We start from the raw sequence: 19,147 nt of genomic DNA on the forward strand, positions 1-19,147 counted from the left end.
ACCTGCATGCTCACACTGAGGCATGTGCACAGAAGTCCAAGGATGATTTACAGGAGTCGGTCCTATCCTGGTAGATCCTGTGAGTCAAAGCGGGGTTGTCAAGCTTAGGAGCAAGTGTTTGTCTGTTGAGCCAACAACTTTTTTTGTTCTGTTTTTATTTGTTTTTTAAGACAAGGGTTCTCTGTAGGGAGTCTGTCCTGGAACTAGCTCTTGTAGACCAGGAAGGCCTCCACTCACAGAGATCTTTCTGCCTCTGCCTCCTGAGTGCTGGGATTAAAGGCATGCATCACCACTGCCTGGCACCAAGAATACTTTTAAAAGAATAAAGAAACTCTGGGGGACATTTCACATTCTTGGATTCCAACCCAATGTTAAGCGGCCTGGGGAACTCTGAAGGTGAGAGAAAATGGCACATCAGTGACGTAGGACAAGGTCAAAACAGAGAAATTCCTGATACCAAACGGTTCTCCTAGCAGTGAGGACCAAACTGAGCATCTCCACAGAGAGGAGAGTCTGACCAGTCCCCATGCCCTGACCAATGCCAGTGACTGTCAATGACTTGTGTGTGTGTTTGTGAATGAATGAATGAATGAACGAACGAACGAACAAACGGCTCGCGACTGTGTATATCATGAAAGTGGGTGAGGAGAGAGGAAAAGGTCAGCCAGCCCATAGGAGATGTTCACGCATGGGAATGGCCAGGAACTGAGGACAAGGGTATCAGGGGCTTCCATCAGACCTAGGCTCCATGGGTGGAATTTTTCAAGTAAAATACAATATTTCTTGCCAAAGCTGAGAAGAATAAGTTGTCCACAAATGGTCCAACCTCAACTAAATGTTTAAATGTGATGAGGAAAATTAAGTTTACCCAGGTGACCTCTCAAACATCTCTGAGCAGGGACAGGTACTACCAAGCTGACACTGTTCAGGTTCCCTGCGTTTGACTCAGAACAACACGGACAACCACTTCTCACAGAACATCAGAGCACTGAGCCAATCGCCTAGCTGGGAGCTCTTTCTCACAGGGTCCCTTGGTATTATAGGCACCACAGAATCCTGAAGATGACCTTCTGAATTTCTACAACACAGGAAGAAACATGGACAGATCCAATGAGACCTCCCCCGTGACCCGCTTCATTCTCCTGGGCCTCTCTGCCCACCCAAAGCTGGAGAAAACCTTCTTCCTGCTCATCCTGCTAATGTACCTGGTGATCCTGCTTGGCAACGGGCTGCTCATCCTGGTGACCATCCTTGATGCCCACCTGCACACGCCCATGTACTTCTTCCTGGGGAACCTCTCCTTCCTGGACATCTGCTACACCACCTCCTCGGTCCCCCTCGTCCTCGACAGCTTCCTGACCCCTAGGAAGAGCATCTCCTTCTCAGCCTGTGCGGTGCAGATGTTTCTCTGCTTTGCTATGGGAGCCACAGAGTGTGCGCTCCTGAGTATGATGGCGCTTGATCGCTATGTGGCCATCTGCATCCCCCTTAGGTACCCAGTGATCATGAGCAAGGCTGCCTATGTGCCCATGGCTGCCGGCTCCTGGGCAGGTGGAATTGCTGCCTCCACGGTTCAAACATCGCTTGCAATGCGGCTGCCCTTCTGTGGGGACAATGTTATCAATCAATTCACCTGTGAGATCCTGGCTGTCCTGAAACTGGCCTGTGCCGACATCACCATCAATGTCATCAGCATTGGCATGACAAATATAATCTTCCTGGGGGTCCCGGTTCTATTTATTTCTCTCTCCTACACCTTCATACTCACCACCATCCTAAGGATCCCCTCTGCCGAGGGAAGAAGGAAGGCCTTCTCCACCTGCTCTGCCCACCTCACTGTGGTCATCATCTTCTATGGAACCCTCGTCTTCATGTATGGGAAGCCCAAATCCAAGGACCCCCTGGGGGCAGACAAGCAGGACCTTGCAGACAAGCTCATCTCCCTCTTCTATGGGTTGGTGACCCCCATGCTGAACCCCATCATTTACAGCCTGAGGAACAAGGACGTGAGGGCTGCTGTGAGGAACCTGGTGGTACTGAGGAAGAGCTTCACCTAGTGATGGAGGACAGATATGTCCATAGTTCTGTGCTTCTTAGCTGTGCTCAGCCATGAATCTCTGAAACATGTTCTCTAAAGGAGGTGTTGTGAAAAGTGATTATCCGATTATATACCGTTATCCAATGGTATTTCACATGTCTTGGAGAATAGGACACAATTAAAACAGTGAAACCTAAGGCCTGCTGGGCGTGTGCCTTAAAGGATGGAAACAGTGTGCTGCCAAAAAAGGGGGGAGGTGATGTGTGCACTAGGGGATATCTCATTCCCTACCGTGCAAGTCTGAATCCACCATTCTAAGCAGATTGCTTCTCTGTTTGAGGAAAAGAAACATACATCTTGTGAAGTCATCCATGGCTTCAGGATCTCAGGGGTGTGCTTCTGTTTCGGGGGCCCAGGCAGTGTGATCTCTTTCCCCCACTGTGCAATTTTGCCTTACTCTGTAAGCACAAAGCCTGTGCACTCCTTCCATAGCCCTCTGTACGGGACAGGACCGCAACTGGGGGAATTACAACTTTTTATTTATAAGCTAACAATGTCTTAAATTCATTTTTGTGTATGTATGCATGTGACTAAACATTTTTGTACGCTTGTACGTGTAGGCGTGTGTTTTTGTATTTGGGTGTGCGTGCACACACTTGCATGGCCTTGCCTTCAGAGGCCATCGAAAGGTGCCAGACCTACTGGAGCTGAACACACTGGCAGCTGTGACCCACCAGCCTTGGGTGCTGGGTCTTCTGCTAAAAACAAGGAGTAATTCTAACCAACAAGCATCTCTGCAGTTCCTACTAAGCCACCAATTTAGAAGCAATGAAACAGGGAGTTTCGAAGGATCCTGGTGGAAGGCAGATTTCAGATTCAGTGCAAAACCAGTGTCAGTGTCGTGACCGCAGTGAATAAGGGAGCTGGGAACTAACCAGGTGGTGCGGGAGAATTGTCTGTATTCTGTCAATCATGTTTTAAATAAAACGCTGATTGTCCAGGCAGGAGGTGTAGGTGGGAAAACCAGACAGGAAATGGAAATGATGCAAGGAGAGCAAGAGAATTCTGGGGAGGAGGAAGTTGATTCATCCCACTCCTGCCCAGATCACAAAAGCCGCAGGATGTGAGCTGCCCCACTGAAAAAGGTACTGCGCCACATGGCTAACATAGATCAGAAAAATGGCTTAATGAAGACGTGAGAGTTAGCCAGTAAGAAACCTGACCTAACGGGCCAATCAGCATTAAAACTTATAGAGATCTCTTGTGTGGTTGATTTTCTCTGGGGCCTGCCGGCTGTAGGGTACCAGGCAGGGACAAAAAAACACAAACAAGCAAGCCCAACATGTTACAACCAGGTGTGTCCCAAAGTTAGTGATGCTAACATGGCAGGTCGGAAGAGAGATGATGAAGTCAGAAAACCCTGGGTGTCAATGTGAAATGTTACCCTACAACCTCATGTGTTTGAACACTTGGTCCCCAGATGGTGGCGTTCTTTGGGGACAGTGTGGAAGCTTCAGGGGGGAGGGTCTAGCAGGGGGAAGTAAGTCACTGGGGCTGGGATTGGATAGTTATGAGTTAGCCCTCATCTGGCCCAGAGCAGTCTCTACTTCCTGACTGCTGACACAATGTAACCATTAACCTTTCCATTCATACTCCTGTTGCCAAAGCTAGGGGCTGCCTCTGCCCCCCACTTCCCAGCCATGGTGGACTGTACCCTCTCAAACCACGAGCCAAAATGAACCCTTCTCCCATGCTGAAAAGTCCAGCTATTTGGGAGACTTAGGCAAGAATTTTGCAAGTTCAAAGCCAACCTGGGCTACTTAGGGAGAGACCTTGGCTCAAAAAAAGAAAGTTCAAAATAGCAGTGATGATGGAGGAGGCCATCCTCTCACGTCTCTGTTAGTTGTTTGAAGAGACAGTTGGCCACTAAAGGACATGGCTCTCATCTGTGCTTGATTGGTGACAGCTCCGTGTTGTCTGTGTCTTAATTTTTCCATAAAGTGGTGACTAGATCTAGAAATGGAGGGTTTCACTTAAGTGTAGTTACACGGACAAGGCTCCAGACTACGGAGGACTACGGGAGCTTCTTTGATGACTTGTCTGCTGTAAGGTCTGTTTGGGTGTCCCTGGTTCAACAGTCACATGTCCTCTTCAGACCTGGAAGCAGCCATTTTCTCTAAGAACCCTTAGTTTCCTTTTGTGAAGGATGGTAATTTAGAAATCACATCTGCAGCCTAGCAATGCTATTTAGGTTGTCAAGTTTGCCATGGTGGAAAGAGCTAGGGAAAGAATTACATAATTATAGATAAAATATATAATACACAGAGACAAACATAAATTATAACTCATATCTACCATTTGCATGTAGCTATATTATATATACTATATTGGAATTTTATGCATATATGCTGTATTTGAGCTAAATTTATATATTCACATGCCCATATAGTCACAGTGATGTGCTGTATGTATTGCAACTGCTCCTTAGGCGGGTAACAGGGCTGAAAGCCTGCTTTCTAATGCCACTGTAGTAGGTGTGATGTGACTCTGCATTGGGTTATCTCCATGGCTGTGCTGTTGCCACTTCAGACCAGCTAACCACACACAGTCATGTAGACATGCAGTATGAACTCCAGGATTTCCGACCTGAGATCTTCGGGGATGTTCCAAGGGAAAACAGCTGCCCGGGCTTTGGTGACTGCCAAATGAAAGGCTAATGGCTGACACCACATCAGACTCGTTGCCTAGTCTAGCAAGGAACTTGGTCACAGACTGACACTGGATGGCCAGCTAGTCACACACAGTGGTTCCCTCTCTCTGCCTAGCTGATGGGCTAGCTGAGGGTGTCCGCTCAGCCACACACAGTGCTCCTCTCTCCCCCATCTCTGGCAGCTCTTTGGCATGTGAGTCACCTCCCTTCAGTAGATACGATTTCTCACCAGACTCCACTGGACAAACTTAAAGGTAACCACATGGGGGCTTTAATGGCACTGGAAAAGGTCCCTCGTGACAATACTTGGCTGCTGTTGGTTCATGGGCATGTGGGGAATCATGAGAGTCTGCCTGGAAATGAACAGCTTCTACAGAAGTCTCAAAGAAATAGAAGGAAATCTATTTCAGGAGGGGAATGAGGCATTTCCATAGTTCTGTGAGGTGAGCAGAGACTGCTCATTGGTATCCTGGCCACCCAGACCTGAATAATCACACAGAAACTATATTAATTACGACACTGTTTGGCCAATAGCTTAGGTATCTTTGTAGATAGATTTTTTATCTTAAATTAACCCATTTCTATCAATCTATGTATCATCACAAGGCTGTGGCCTACAGGTAAGGTTCCGGGGAGTTTTTCTCCTTCGGCAGCTACATGGCACCTCTTTGACTCCACCTACTCTCTCTATATATATCTCTTTTCCTATTTCCTGCCTGGTTTTACTCTGCTTAGTCATGGACTGAAACTACTTCATTCATTGACCATTGGTAATAAAATATATTCACAGCATACAGCAGGAATTCCACATCACTGTGAGGAGACAGGACAAGACGAGGGGGTACATATAATGTACTAGAAAATTCTATTTCTAACCCTGTAAGGCACTCGTAATGTGAATTTTGTTTTTCTCTTAAAAAGCATATATTTTTTATTCTTCTTAAGTTGCAGTTGTGTTTATTTGTTTATTTAGTGTGTATGGCGTGCGTAAGTGTGTACCCCTATACACGTGCACCTATGGAGGTCAGAGGGTAGCTTGCAGGTGTCAGTTCTCTCTTTCCATGATGTGGGCCTAGGGATCACATACAGGTCATTAGGTTTGGCAGTCTTGGTGGCAAGTATCAGAACCGTGATCAGATCTATTTATGGCCCCTCTCATGCCCTTTAAGGCCTGGACTGTGACAGGAGCTTGCCGTTTCTGTGGTTGCATCCAGTTAAGAAGGAACCTGTGGGAACCTTCTGTGAAGCACGAGCTCTTGAATTTGCAAACAACCAAGGATCCCAAGCCACAAGGATTTTCCTTTGGCAATGTGTGGGCTCCACATTTTCCCCCAGATTATTCTAGTACGCACAGAGAGTTCTCACTAGTTAGAGGCTGGGATGACCCTTCTTCTCCAGTGCCTTCCAACAGCTCAGGTAGGAGGAAAGTAATTCTGGAGGGATTTCAGAATAATTGGATCATGGGGACAGAGCCCCAGGAGCACAGAAAGTTTCCTAGCTTTGTCACTTTGGTTTTGTAACTCCAAATCACAGCAGAGACTAGAATAATCCCGACAGCAAAGCGGGCTTTAAATGGCTTTGCAGATGTCTCAAGGGTCCCGTTGTGGATTTATCCAAACAGAGACCATAGCAAGGAAACATACATGACCTGAGGTGCTCACTCCTTTGGCTGGTGCTTCCAGGCAGATCGGCTCTTTCTGATTACTGGGTAAATAAGTGATTTTATATGCACATTCGTCAAAAAGGTAAGATTACTCTGTGTGTGTGTGTGTGTGTGTGTGTGTGTGTGTGTGTGTGTGTGTGTGTGTAGCCCAGGCCCATAGGCAAGCAGTCTACCCCTGAGTTAGCTCCCTAGACCTGAAAAAACAGCTTTTTTAAATTTCAAGTTTATTTGTGTGTGTGTGAGAGCACTCACCTGCATGCTCACACTGAGGCATGTGCACAGAAGTCCAAGGATGATTTGCAGGACTCAGTCCTTTCCTGGTAGATCCTGTGAGTCAAAGTGAGGTTGTCAAGCTTAGGAGCAAGTGTTTGTCTGTTGAGCCAACAACTTTTTTTGTTCTGTTTTTATTTGTTTTTTAAGACAAGGGTTCTCTGTGGAGAGTCTGTCCTGGAACTAGCTCTTGTAGACCAGGAAGGCCTCCAACTCACAGAGATCCGTCTGCCTCTGCCTCCTGAGTGCTGGGATTAAAGGCATGCATCACCACTGCCTGGCACCAAGAATACTTTTAAAAGAATAAAGAAACTCTTGGGGGACATTTCACATTCTTGGATTCCAACCCAATGTTAAGCGGCCTGGGGAACTCTGAAGGTGAGAGAAAATGGCACATCAGTGACATAGGACAAGGTCAAAACAGAGAAATTCCTGATACCAAACGGTACTCCTAGCAGTGAGGACCAAACTGAGCATCTCCACAGAGAGGAGAGTCTGACCAGTCCCCATGCCCTGACCAATGCCAGTGACTGTCAATGACTTGTGTGTGTGTATGTGAATGAATGAACAAACAAACGGCTCGCGACTGTGTATATCATGAAAGTGGGTGAGGAGTGAGGAAAAGGTCAGCCAGCCCATAGGAGTGTTCACGCAGGGGAATGGCCAGGAATTGAGGGCAAGGGTATCAGGGGCTTCAATCAGACCTAGGCTCCATGGGTGGAATTTTTCAAGTAAAATACAATATTTCTTGCCAAAGCTGAGAAGAATAAGTTGTCCACAAATGGTCCAACCTCAACTAAATGTGTGATACCTGTTTAAATGTGATGAGCAAAATTAAGTTTACCCAGGTGACCTCTCAAACATCTCTGAGCAGGGACAGGTACTACCAAGCCGACACTTTTCAGGTTCCCTGCGTTTGACTCAGAACAACACAGACAACCACTTCTCACAGAACATCAGAGCACTGAGCCAATCGCCTAGCTGGGAGCTCTTTCTCACAGGGTCCCTTGGTATTATAGGCACCACAGAATCCTGAAGATGACCTTCTGAATTTCTACAACACAGGAAGAAACATGGACAGATCCAATGAGACCTCCCCCGTGACCCGCTTCATTCTCCTGGGCCTCTCTGCCCATCCAAAGCTGGAGAAAACCTTCTTCCTGCTCATCCTGCTGATGTACCTGGTGATCCTGCTGGGCAACGGGCTGCTCATCCTGGTGACCATCCTTGACGCCCACCTGCACACGCCCATGTACTTCTTCCTGTGGAACCTCTCCTTCCTGGATATCTGCTACACTACCTCCTCGGTACCCCTCGTCCTCGACAGCTTCCTGACCCCCAGGAAGAGCATCACCTTCTCAGCCTGTGCGGTGCAGATGTTTCTCTGTTTTGCCATGGGAGCCACGGAGTGTGCGCTCCTGAGTATGATGGCGCTTGATCGCTATGTGGCCATCTGCAACCCCCTTAGGTACCCAGTGATCATGAGCAAAGCTGCGTATGTGCCCATGACTGCGGGCTCCTGGGCAGGTGGAATTGCTGCCTCCACGGTTCAAACATCACTTGCAATAAGGCTGCCCTTCTGTGGGGACAATGTTATCAATCACTTCACCTGTGAGATCCTGGCTGTCCTGAAACTGGCGTGTGCCGACATCACCATCAATGTCATCAGCATTGGCGTGACAAATATAATCTTCCTGGGGTTCCCGGTTCTCTTTATTTCTCTCTCCTACACCTTCATACTCACCACCATCCTGAGGATCCCCTCCGCCGAGGGGAGGAGGAAGGCCTTCTCCACCTGCTCTGCCCACCTCACTGTGGTCATTGTCTTCTTTGGAACACTCGTCTTCATGTACGGGAAGCCCAAGTCCAAGGACCCCCTGGGGGCAGACAAGCAGGACCTTGCAGACAAGCTCATCTCCCTCTTCTACGGGGTGGTGACCCCCATGCTGAACCCCATCATCTACAGCCTGAGGAACAAGGACGTGAGGGCTGCTGTGAGGAACCTGGTGGTACTGAGGAAGAGCTTCACCTAGTGATGGAGGACAGATATGTCCATAGTTCTGTGCTTCTTAGCTGTGCTCAGCCATGAATCTCTGAAACATGTTCTCTAAAGGAGGTGTTGTGAAAAGTGATTATCCGATTATATACCGTTATCCAATGGTATTTCACATGTCTTGGAGAATAGGACACAATTAAAACAGTGAAACCTAAGGCCTGCTGGGCGTGTGCCTTAAAGGATGGAAACAGTGTGCTGCCAAAAAAGGGGGGAGGTGATGTGGGGGCTAGGGGTTATCTCATTCCCTACCGTGCAAGTCTGAATCCACCGTTCTAAGCAGATTGCTTCTCTGTTTGAGGAAAAGAAACATACATCTTGTGAAGTCATCCATGGCTTCAGGATCTCAGGGGTGTGCTTCTGTTTCAGTGGGCCCAGGAAGTGTGATCTCTTTCCCCCACTGTGCAATCTCGCCTTACTCTGTAAGCACAAAGCCTGTGCACTCCTTCCATAGCCCTCTGTACGGGACAGGACCGCAACTGGGGGAATTACAAATTTTATTTATAAGCTAACAATGTCTTAAATTCATTTTTGTGTATGTATGCGTGTGACTAAATATTTTTGTACGCTTGTACGTGTAGGCGTGTGTTTTTGTATTTGGGTGTGCGTGCACACACTTGCATGGCCTTGCCTTCAGAGGCCATCGAAAGGTGCCAGACCTACTGGAGCTGAACATACTGACAGCTGTGACCCACCAGCCTTGGGTGCTGGGTCTTCTGCTAAAAACAAGGAGTAATTCTAACCAACAAGCATCTCTGCAGTTCCTACTAAGCCACCAATTTAGAAGCAATGAAACACGGAGGTTGGAAGGGTCCTGGTGGAAGGCAGATTTCAGATTCATTGCAAAACCAGTGTCAGTGTCGTGACCGCAGTGATTAAGGGAGCTGGGAACTAACCAGGTGGTGCGGGAGAATTGTCTGTATTCTGTCAATCATGTTTTAAATAAAACGCTGATTGTCCAGGCAGGAGGTGTAGGTGGGAAAACCAGACAGGAAATGGAAATGAAGCAAGGAGAGCAGGAGAATTCTGGGGAGAAGGAAGTTGATTCCTCCCACTCCTGCCCAGATCACCGAAGCCACAGGATGTGAACTGCCCCACTGAAAAAGGTACTGTGCCACATGGCTAACATAGATCAGAAAAATGAATGGGTTAATCAAGACGTGAGAGTTAGCCAGTAAGAAGCCTGACCTAACGGGCCAATCAGCATTATAACTTATAGAGATCTCTTGTGTGGTTGATTTTCTCTGGGGCCTGCCGGCTGTAGGGTACCAGGCAGGGACAGAAAACACAAACAAGCAGGCCCAACATGTTACAACCAGGTGTGTCCGAAAGTTTGTGATGCTAACATGGCAGGTCGGGAGAGAGATGATGAAGTCAGAAAACCCTGGGTGTTAATGTGAAATGTTACCCTACAGCCTCATGTGTTTGAACACTTGGTCCCCAGATGGTGGCGTTCTTTGGGGACAGTGTGAAAGCTTCAGGAGGGAGGGTCTAGCAGGAGGAAGTAAGTCACTGGGGCTGGAATTGGATAGTTAGGAGTTAGCCCTCATCTGGCCCAGAGCAGTCTCTACTTCCTGACTGCTGACACAATGTAACCATTAACCTTTCCTTTCACACTCCTCTTGCCAAAGCTAGGGGCTGCCTCTGCCCCCCAGTTCCCAGCCATGGTGGACTGTACCCTCTCAAACCATGAGCCAAAATGAACCCTTCTCCCATGCTGAAAAGTCCAGGTATCTGGGAGACTGAGGCAAGAAGGTTGCAAATTTAAGGTCATTCTGGGCTAATTAGGGAGAGACCTTGGTTCAAAATACGGAAGTTCAAAATAGCAGTGATGATGAAGGAGGCCGTCCTCTCCCGTCTCTGATAGTTGTTTGAAGAGACAGTTGGCCACTAAAGGACATGGCTCTCATGTGTGCTTGATTGGTGACAGCTCCGTGTTGTCTGTGTCTTAATTTTTCCATAAAGTGGTGACTAGATCTAGAAATGGAGGGTTTCACTTAAGTGTAGTTACCCAGAAAAGGCTCCAGACTATGGAGGACTACGGGTGCTTCTTTGATGAATTGTCTGCTGTCAGGTCTGTTTGGGTGTCCCTGGTTCAACAGTCACATGTCCTCTTCAGACCTGGAAGCAGCCATTTTCTCTAAGAACCCTTAGTTTCCTTTTGTGAAGGATGGTAATTTAGAAATCACATCTGCAGCCTAGCAATGCTATTTAGGTTATCAAGTTTGCCATGGTGGAAAGAACTAGGGAAAGAATTACATAATTATAGATAAAATATATAATACACAGAGACAAACTTATAAATTATAACTCATATCTACCACTTACATGTAGCTATATTATATATATTATATTGGAATTTTATGCATATATGCTGTGTTTGAGCTAAATTTATATATTCACATGCCCATATAGTCACAGTAATGTGCTGTATGTATTGCAACTGCTCCTTAGGCGGGTAACAGGGCTGAAAGCCTGCTTTCTAATGCCACTGTAGTAGGTGTGATGTGACTCTGCATTGGGTTATCTCCATGGCTGTGCTGTTGCCACTTCAGACCAGCTAACCACACACAGTCATGTAGACTTGTAGTATGAACGCCAGGATTTCCGACGTGAGAAGCTTTGGGGATGTTCCAAGGGAAAACAGTTGCCCGGGCTTTGGTGACTGCCAAATGAAAGGCTAATGGCTGACACCACATCAGACTCGTTGCCTAGTCTAGCAAGGAACTTGGTCGCAGACTGACACTGGATGGCCAGCTAGTCACACACAGTGGTTCCCTCTCTCTGCCTAGCTGATGGGCTAGCCGAGGGTATCCACTCAGCCACACACAGTGCTCCTCTCTCCCCCATCTCTGGCAGCTCTTTGGTGTGTGAGTCATCTCCCTTCAGTAGATACGATTTCTCACCAGACTCAACTGGACAAACTTAAAGGTAACCACATGGGGCTTTAATGGCACTGGAAAAGGTCTCTTGTGACAATACTTGGCTGCTGTTGGTCCATGGGCATGTGGGGAATCATGAGAGTCTGCCTGGAAATGAACAGCTTCTACAGAAGTCTCAAAGAAATAGAACGAAATCTATTTCAGGAGGGGAATGAGGCATTTCCATAGTTCTGTGAGGTGAGCAGAGACTGCTCATTGGTATCCTGGCCACCCAGACCTGAATAATCACACAGAAACTATATTAATTACAACACTGTTTGGCCAATAGCTTAGGTATCTTTCTAGATAGCTCTTTTATCTTAAATTAACCCATTTCTATCAATCTATGTATCATCACAAGGCTGTGGCCTACAGGTAAGGTTCTGGGGAGTTTTTCTCCTTCGGCAGCTACATGGCATGTCTTTGACTCTACCTACTCTCTCTCTCTCTATATATATCTTTTCCTATTTCCTGCCTGGTTTTACTCTGCTAAATCATGGACTGAAACTGATTTATTCATTAACCATTGGTAATAAAATATATTCACAGCATACAGCAGGAATTCCACATCACTGTGAGGAGACAGGACAAGACGAGGGGGGTACGTATAATGTACTAGAAAATTCTATTTCTAACCCTGTAAGGCACTCGTAATGTGAATTTTGTTTTTCTCTTAAAGAGCATATATTTTTATTTTTCTTAAGTTGCAGTTGTGTTTATTTGTTTATTTAGTGTGTATGCTTGTGCAAGTGTGTACCCCTATACACGTGCACCTATGGAGGTAAGGGGGTAGCTAGCAGGAGTCAGTTCTCTCTTTCCATGATGTGGGCCTAGGGATCACATACAGGTCATTAGGTTTGGCAGTCTTGGTGGCAAGTATCAGAACCGTGATCAGATCTATTTATGGCCCCTCTCATGCCCTTTAAGGCCTGGACTGTGACGGAGCTCGCAGTTTCTGTGGTTGCATCCAGTTAAGAAGGAACCTGTGGGAACCTTCTGTGAAGCACGAGCTCTTGAATTTGCAAACAACCAAGGATCCCAAGCCACAAGGATTTTCCTTTGGCAATGTGTGGGCTCCACATTTCCCCCCAGATTATTCTAGTACGCACAGAGAGTTCTCACTAGTTAGAGGCTGGGATGACCCTTCTTCTCCAGTGCCTTCCAACAGCTCAGGTAGGAGGAAAGTAATTCTGGAGGGATTTCAGAATAATTGGATCATGGGGACAGAGCCCCAGGAGCACAGAAAGTTTCCTAGCTTTGTCACTTTGGTTTTGTAACTCCAAATCACAGCAGAGACTAGAATAATCCCGACAGCAAAGCGGGCTTTAAATGGCTTTGCAGATGTCTCAAGGGTCCCGTTGTGGATTTATCCAAAAAGAGACCATAACAAGGAAACATACATGACCTGAGGTGCTCACTCCTTTGGCTGGTGCTTCCAGGCAGATCGGCTCTTTCTGATTACTGGGTAAATAAGTGATTTTATATGCACATTCGTCAAAAAGGTACGATTACTCTGTGTGTGTGTGTGTGTGTGTGTGTGTGTGTGTGTGTGTGTGTGTGTGTGTGTGTAGCCCAGGCCCATAGGCAAGCAGTCTACCCCTGAGTTAGCTCCCTAGACCTGAAAAAACAGCTTTTTTAAATTTCAAATTTATTTGTGTGTGTGTGAGAGCACTCACCTGCATGCTCACACTGAGGCATGTGCACGGAAGTCCAAGGATGACTTGCAGGACTCAGTCCTTTCCTGGTAGATCCTGTGAGTCAAAGTGAGGTTGTCAAGCTTAGGAGCAAGTGTTTGTCTGTTGAGCCAACAACTTTTTTTGTTCTGTTTTTATTTGTTTTTCAAGACAAGGGTTCTCTGTAGGGAGTCTGTCCTGGAACTAGCTCTTGTAGACCAGGAAGGCCTCCAACTCACAGAGATCCGTCTGCCTCTGCCTCCTGAGTGCTGGGATTAAAGGCATGCATCACCACTGCCTGGCACCAAAAATACTTTAAAAAGAATAAAGAAACTCTGGGGGACATTTCACATTCTTGGATTCCAACCCAATGTTAAGTGGCATGGGGAACTCTGAAGGTGAGAGAAAATGGCACATCAGTGACATAGGACAAGGTCAAAACAGAGAAATTCCTGATACCAAACGGTTCTCCTAGCAGTGAGGACCAAACTGAGCATCTCCACAGAGAGGAGAGTCTGACCAGTCCCCATGCCCTGACCAATGCCAGTGACTGTCAATGACTTGTGTGTGTGTATGTGAATGAATGAATGAATGAATGAACGAACGAACGAACGGCTCGGGACTGTGTATTTCATGAAAGTGGGTGAGGAGTGAGGAAGAGGTCAGCCAGCCCATAGGAGTGTTCACGCAGGGGAATGGCCAGGAACTGAGGACAAGGGTATCAGGGGCTTCCATCAGACCTAGGCTCCATGGGTGGAATTTTTCAAGTAAAATACAATATTTCTTGCCAAAGCTGAGAAGAATAAGTTGTCCACAAATGGTCCAACCTCAACTAAATGTGTGATACCTGTTTAAATGTGATGAGCAAAATTAAGTTTACCCAGGTGACCTCTCAAACATCTCTGAGCAGGGACAGGTACTACCAAACCGACACTGTTCAGGTTCCCTGAGTTTGACTCAGAACAACACGGACAACCACTTCTCACAGAACATCAGAGCACTGAGCCAATCGCCTAGCTGGGAGCTCTTTCTCACAGGGTCCCTTGGTATTATAGGCACCACAGAATCCTGAAGATGACCTTCTGAATTTCTACAACACAGGAAGAAACATGGACAGATGCAATGAGACCTCCCCCGTGACCCGCTTCATTCTCCTGGGCCTCTCTGCCCACCCAAAGCTGGAGAAAACCTTCTTCCTGCTCATCCTGCTGATGTACCTGGTGATCCTGCTTGGCAATGGGCTGCTCATCCTGGTGACCATCCTTGACGCCCACCTGCACACGCCCATGTACTTCTTCCTGGGGAACCTCTCCTTCCTGGATATCTGCTACACTACCTCCTCGGTCCCCCTCGTCCTCGACAGCTTCCTGACCCCCAGGAAGAGCATCACCTTCTCAGCCTGTGCGGTGCAGATGTTTCTCTCCTTTGCCATGGGAGCCACAGAGTGTGTGCTCCTGAGTATGATGGCGTTTGATCGCTATGTGGCCATCTGCAACCCCCTTAGGTACCCAGTGATCATGAGCAAGGCTCTCTACATGTCTATGGCCATCAGTTCCTGGGTGTCTGGAATTATCACAGCCACAGTGCAGACATCTTTGGCAATGCGGCTGCCTTTCTGTGGGGACAATGTCATCAATCACTTCACCTGTGAGATCCTGGCTGTCCTAAAACTGGCCTGCGCCGACATCACCATCAATGTCATCAGCATGGGGGTGGCTAATGTGATGTTTTTGGGACTCCCAGTGCTCTTCATTTTTGTCTCCTATGTCTTCATCCTCGTGACCATCCTGAGGATCCCCTCCGCCGAGGGGAGGAGGAAGGCCTTCTCCACCTGCTCTGCCCACCTCACTGTGGTCATTGTCTTCTATGGGACCATCCTCTTCATGTACGGGAAGCCCAAGTCCAAGGACCCACAGGGGGCAGACAAACAGGATGTTTCAGACAAACTCATCTCCTTATTTTATGGGGTGTTGACCCCCATGCTGAACCCCATCATCTACAGCCTAAGGAACAAGGATGTGAGGGCTGCTGTGAGGAACCTGGTGATTCAGAAGCACTTAAAGCAATGATGGGGAAGGGGCTGCATGGTTCCTGTATAATTCTTCGACAAGGATGTACAATAAATCCTAGTACACAGAAGGGCTCTGATGAAGGGGAAGATTTCAATGGCAATTCTCCCATCTTGTCCTAGAAGTATTCCCCAAATGTGCATAACCATTTCACTGAACACTCCTGGTGTCACACATCGCTTTTAAAGCTTTTTAAAATATTATTGATGTGTTCGTGTGAGAGTTTATGTGCACCACACGTGTGAAGGAATACACAGAGGCCAGAAGAGGGTGTCAGATCTCTCCATCCCCAGGGCTGGAGTGACAGGTGACTGTGACTGCCATATGGGTACTGGGAACTGAAGCAGGTCCTAGCAAGGACAGTAAGTGCTCTTAACCACTGAGTCGTGTCTGCAGCCCCACGCCTCAGGCTTGTTCATGAATTCTAGCAATATAGAGGTCAAGAAAAGATGACTGTGCAGTCAGCAAGATGCTAGCTCGAGATTTCCACTTCCACTCCTCGGATTCTCTGCAAATATTGGCCATAGTTGATGAGTTTCTGCCTCCCTTCCTTCTTCCCTCCCTCCTTCCTTCCTTTCTTTGGGAGGACAGAATCTCACGGTGAAGTTGAGGCTAGTCTCAAATCAGGATCTTCCTGCCTCCAACCTGTGTCTTTACGTTTACATTAAGTTGTCCTTTGATATCCCACACAGCACAGAACCTGGTGACAGCTATCTTTATCTGCAGTAATGCAAATGCTTAATAAATGTCTTCTGGATTGTTCTCTTCCTGTGTGTTCATAATTAAGCTCTTGTCCTGTATCAAGATCCTTACCAGAAGTCATTGTTCCCTCAAATTACAAATAGGAGAGTAGGGGAAGCCTTGACAAACTGATACCAGGTTAAAAGAAAACAACTCATATTTTTTCTTTTTTGAAGGTTTTATTTGTTTATATATATATATATATAATTTATTTATTCCTAGCTTTGTCCCTAGATAGCAGTGAACATCTCTTATGAGTCACTAGAATAAAATGCAAACTGAGATAATCAGAATACTGACATCAATCCAAAGGGAAAGGACAAAACTAAGGATCAAATAAGTGGTCTTCAAAAAAGGAAAAGAGAGAGTAATGCACACACACAGACACACACACAGATGCACACACACACAAACACACAGACACACACGCACATACACAGACACACACAGAGACATACGGGCACACATAAGAGAGAGAACTTAAGGGCTTTGCCATTGTCTTGCCCATGATATTTTCGTGGAATTAAGAGGATGTCTCTTAAGAGGAACTGGGTGAGGGCACACACCTGTAATCCCAGCACTCAGGAGGCAGAGACAGAAGGAACACAGCAAGCATGAAAGCCAAGGCCAGCCTGGCTACACAGCAAGACCCCGTTAACAACAAAATAACAAAACAGTCTACCAGAACATATGAATGGATGATATGAACGTTTTAATGGGAGTCAGCAGGCATTATTTTTACCAAATCGAAATCAATAGTTTCCAGTAGAAAAGTAGGGAGACAACACAAAGATAAATTCTTGCTTTGTTACAAAGTGTTCTTTTTATTACCTCCCCCAGGGGTACATACGTGCCATGGTGTGTGTGTGTGTGTGTGTGTGTGTGTGTGTGTGTGTGTGTGTAGGTCAGAGGACAGCTTGAGAAGCCTGTTCTCTCCTTCGACCATGTGGGCCCCCGGGAGCAAACTCAGGTCATCAGACTTGGTGGCAAGCCCCTGAACGAGCTGAGCCATCCTGCCAGCCCCAAAACAAATTCTCTAATTATAAGTCAACTCAAAGGTCTTCAGAGGGAAAAACATGAAGAGATTTAACTTGCTGAACAAAAGACGGGAGGTACAAAAGAGACCGTGGGCGAGATTCCACCATACTTCTGCCCCAGAATTTAGAACTAGTGTAAGAACTGAGCACCTTGCCCTGAAAGCTGGTGGATGGAAGACAAATATTCATGAAAGAAAAAGCAGACTTGGGGGGTTAGCTCAGTGATAGAGTGCTTGCTTAGCACGGCACCTTGTTATGTAGCTCAGGCTGGCCTTGAATTTTTATCCTGTCTCAGTGTCCCTGTGCACCCAGGCCCGCTGTCTTTGCTTGTTTTAATAACCCACCAAATTTAGTGAGAGTTACTGGGATGTACATGGATGTGAGGCTGTTTCTTGGGTCATGGTTAACTTACTAGGGGCTACATCCCTGAAGAAAAATGACTCCCCCTCCCCACTATCCATTAATTGCCCAAAGCTCCCCAGCTGGGAGTGGGGTTATATGAGGCCCTCCCCATCCAATTTATGACTTTTGGGGGAGGGGGTTGAGACAGGAGTTCTCTGTAGTTTTGGAGCCTGTCCTGGAACTAGCTCTTGTAGACCAGGCTGGCCTCAAACTCACAGAGATCGGCCTGCTTCTGCCTCCCGAGTGCTGGGATTAAAGGTGTGCACCACCACCACTCAGCTTTTTACTTTTTTAAAGTAAGAAACTTGAATAAAGAAAATAGTCCTTGCCAAAGTTGGAAGCATCAGTGTAGTGAAGGTAGCTTGCTTGGTGACAAAACCCCTGTATGTCCTGACATCTGCCCTGTTTGTCATATCACAATCTCCTCATGATGTCAGATCCTGACATCTGCCCTGTCTGTCATATCACAGTCTCCTCATGACGTCACCCTGACATCTGCTCTGTCTGTCATATCACAGACTCCTCATGACGTCATCCTGACATCTGCCCTGTCTGTCATATCACAGTCTCCTCATGACGTCACCCTGACATCTGCTCTGTCTGTCATATCACAGTCTCCTCATGACGTCACCCTGACATCTGCTCTGTCTGTCATATCACAGACTCCTCATGACATCATCCTGACATCTGCTCTGTCTGTCATATCACAGTCTCCTCATGGCGTCAGATCCAGGAAATACTGCAAAAGAGAAAAATACTGAAAAGGGCCAATAATATGGCTCATCAGGGAAAGGCACTTGCCACCAAGCCTGACAACCTGAGTTCAATTCCCAGGACTCTCATGGGGACATCTGTTACACGACCTCCCAGTCTCTCTGGTCCAGGGCTGCTTTCTGACCACTGGAGAAGGCATCCTTCTCGGTTCATCCTGTGCAGGTGACCCTTTCTCTGGGTGTGGCTCTTAAGCACCATGGCGTTTGGTCACTACCTGGCTGTCTGCTAACCTGAGATAACAAACAGAGCTGCCTCATGTCTCCTGGATCTTGGTGGCACTGTTCTGTCATGAACCACTTCAACTGCAAGATCCTGACTGTCCTGAAGTTGGTCTGTGCTGACATTTCAATCAATGTGATCAGCATGGGCGTGGCCAATGTGAGCTTCCTGGGGGTCCGGGTTCTGTTCGTCTTCACACTCACCACCATCCTGAGGATCCCCTCCGCTGAGGGGAGGAGGAAGGCCTTCTCCACCTGCTCTGCCCACCTCACTGTGGTCATCGTCTTCTATGGGACCATCCTCTTCATGTACGGGAAGCCCAAGTCCAAGGACCCCCTGGGGGCAGACAAGCAGGACCTTGCAGACAAGCTCACCTTCCTCTTCTATGGGGTTCTGACTGCTGAGAGGACCTTCATATTCAAGAAACATTTTACCCAGTGGTGGTGGCAAGGTCCCCTATGGTTGCCACGCACAGAAAAGAAAGGATAGGAGCAGCTGCCATTCAAAAGCCAAGATGGGGCAATCAGAATAGTCTCTCAGCCTTCAGTCAACACTGAACTTTTCAAAGGCTGTCTCC

General features: G+C 47.1%; 3 protein-coding genes across 3 annotated transcripts; all 3 read left to right on the plus strand.

The window, feature by feature from the left end:
• The first annotated feature begins 1,097 nt into the window (after positions 1-1,097).
• Positions 1,098-2,213, plus strand: LOC148119557 (olfactory receptor 13C7-like). The gene has a single exon (XM_087897288.1). The coding sequence runs from the start codon at positions 1,098-1,100 to the stop codon at positions 2,055-2,057; it is 960 nt and encodes a 319-aa protein (XP_087753414.1). The 3' UTR covers positions 2,058-2,213.
• A 5,541-nt stretch (positions 2,214-7,754) lies between these two features.
• Positions 7,755-8,714, plus strand: LOC148119558 (olfactory receptor 13C7-like). The gene has a single exon (XM_087897289.1). It carries the CDS (start codon positions 7,755-7,757, stop codon positions 8,712-8,714), a length of 960 nt encoding a protein of 319 aa, XP_087753415.1.
• Positions 8,715-14,437: 5,723 nt separating this feature from the next.
• LOC148119559 (olfactory receptor 13C7-like) lies at positions 14,438-15,397 on the plus strand. The gene has a single exon (XM_087897157.1). It carries the CDS (start codon positions 14,438-14,440, stop codon positions 15,395-15,397), a length of 960 nt encoding a protein of 319 aa, XP_087753283.1.
• The last annotated feature ends 3,750 nt before the right edge of the window (positions 15,398-19,147 follow it).

The sequence above is a fragment of the Myodes glareolus genome, chromosome 16 (genome assembly GCF_982192425.1).
Source record: "Myodes glareolus chromosome 16, mMyoGla1.1, whole genome shotgun sequence".
Lineage (NCBI taxonomy): Eukaryota > Metazoa > Chordata > Mammalia > Rodentia > Cricetidae > Myodes > Myodes glareolus.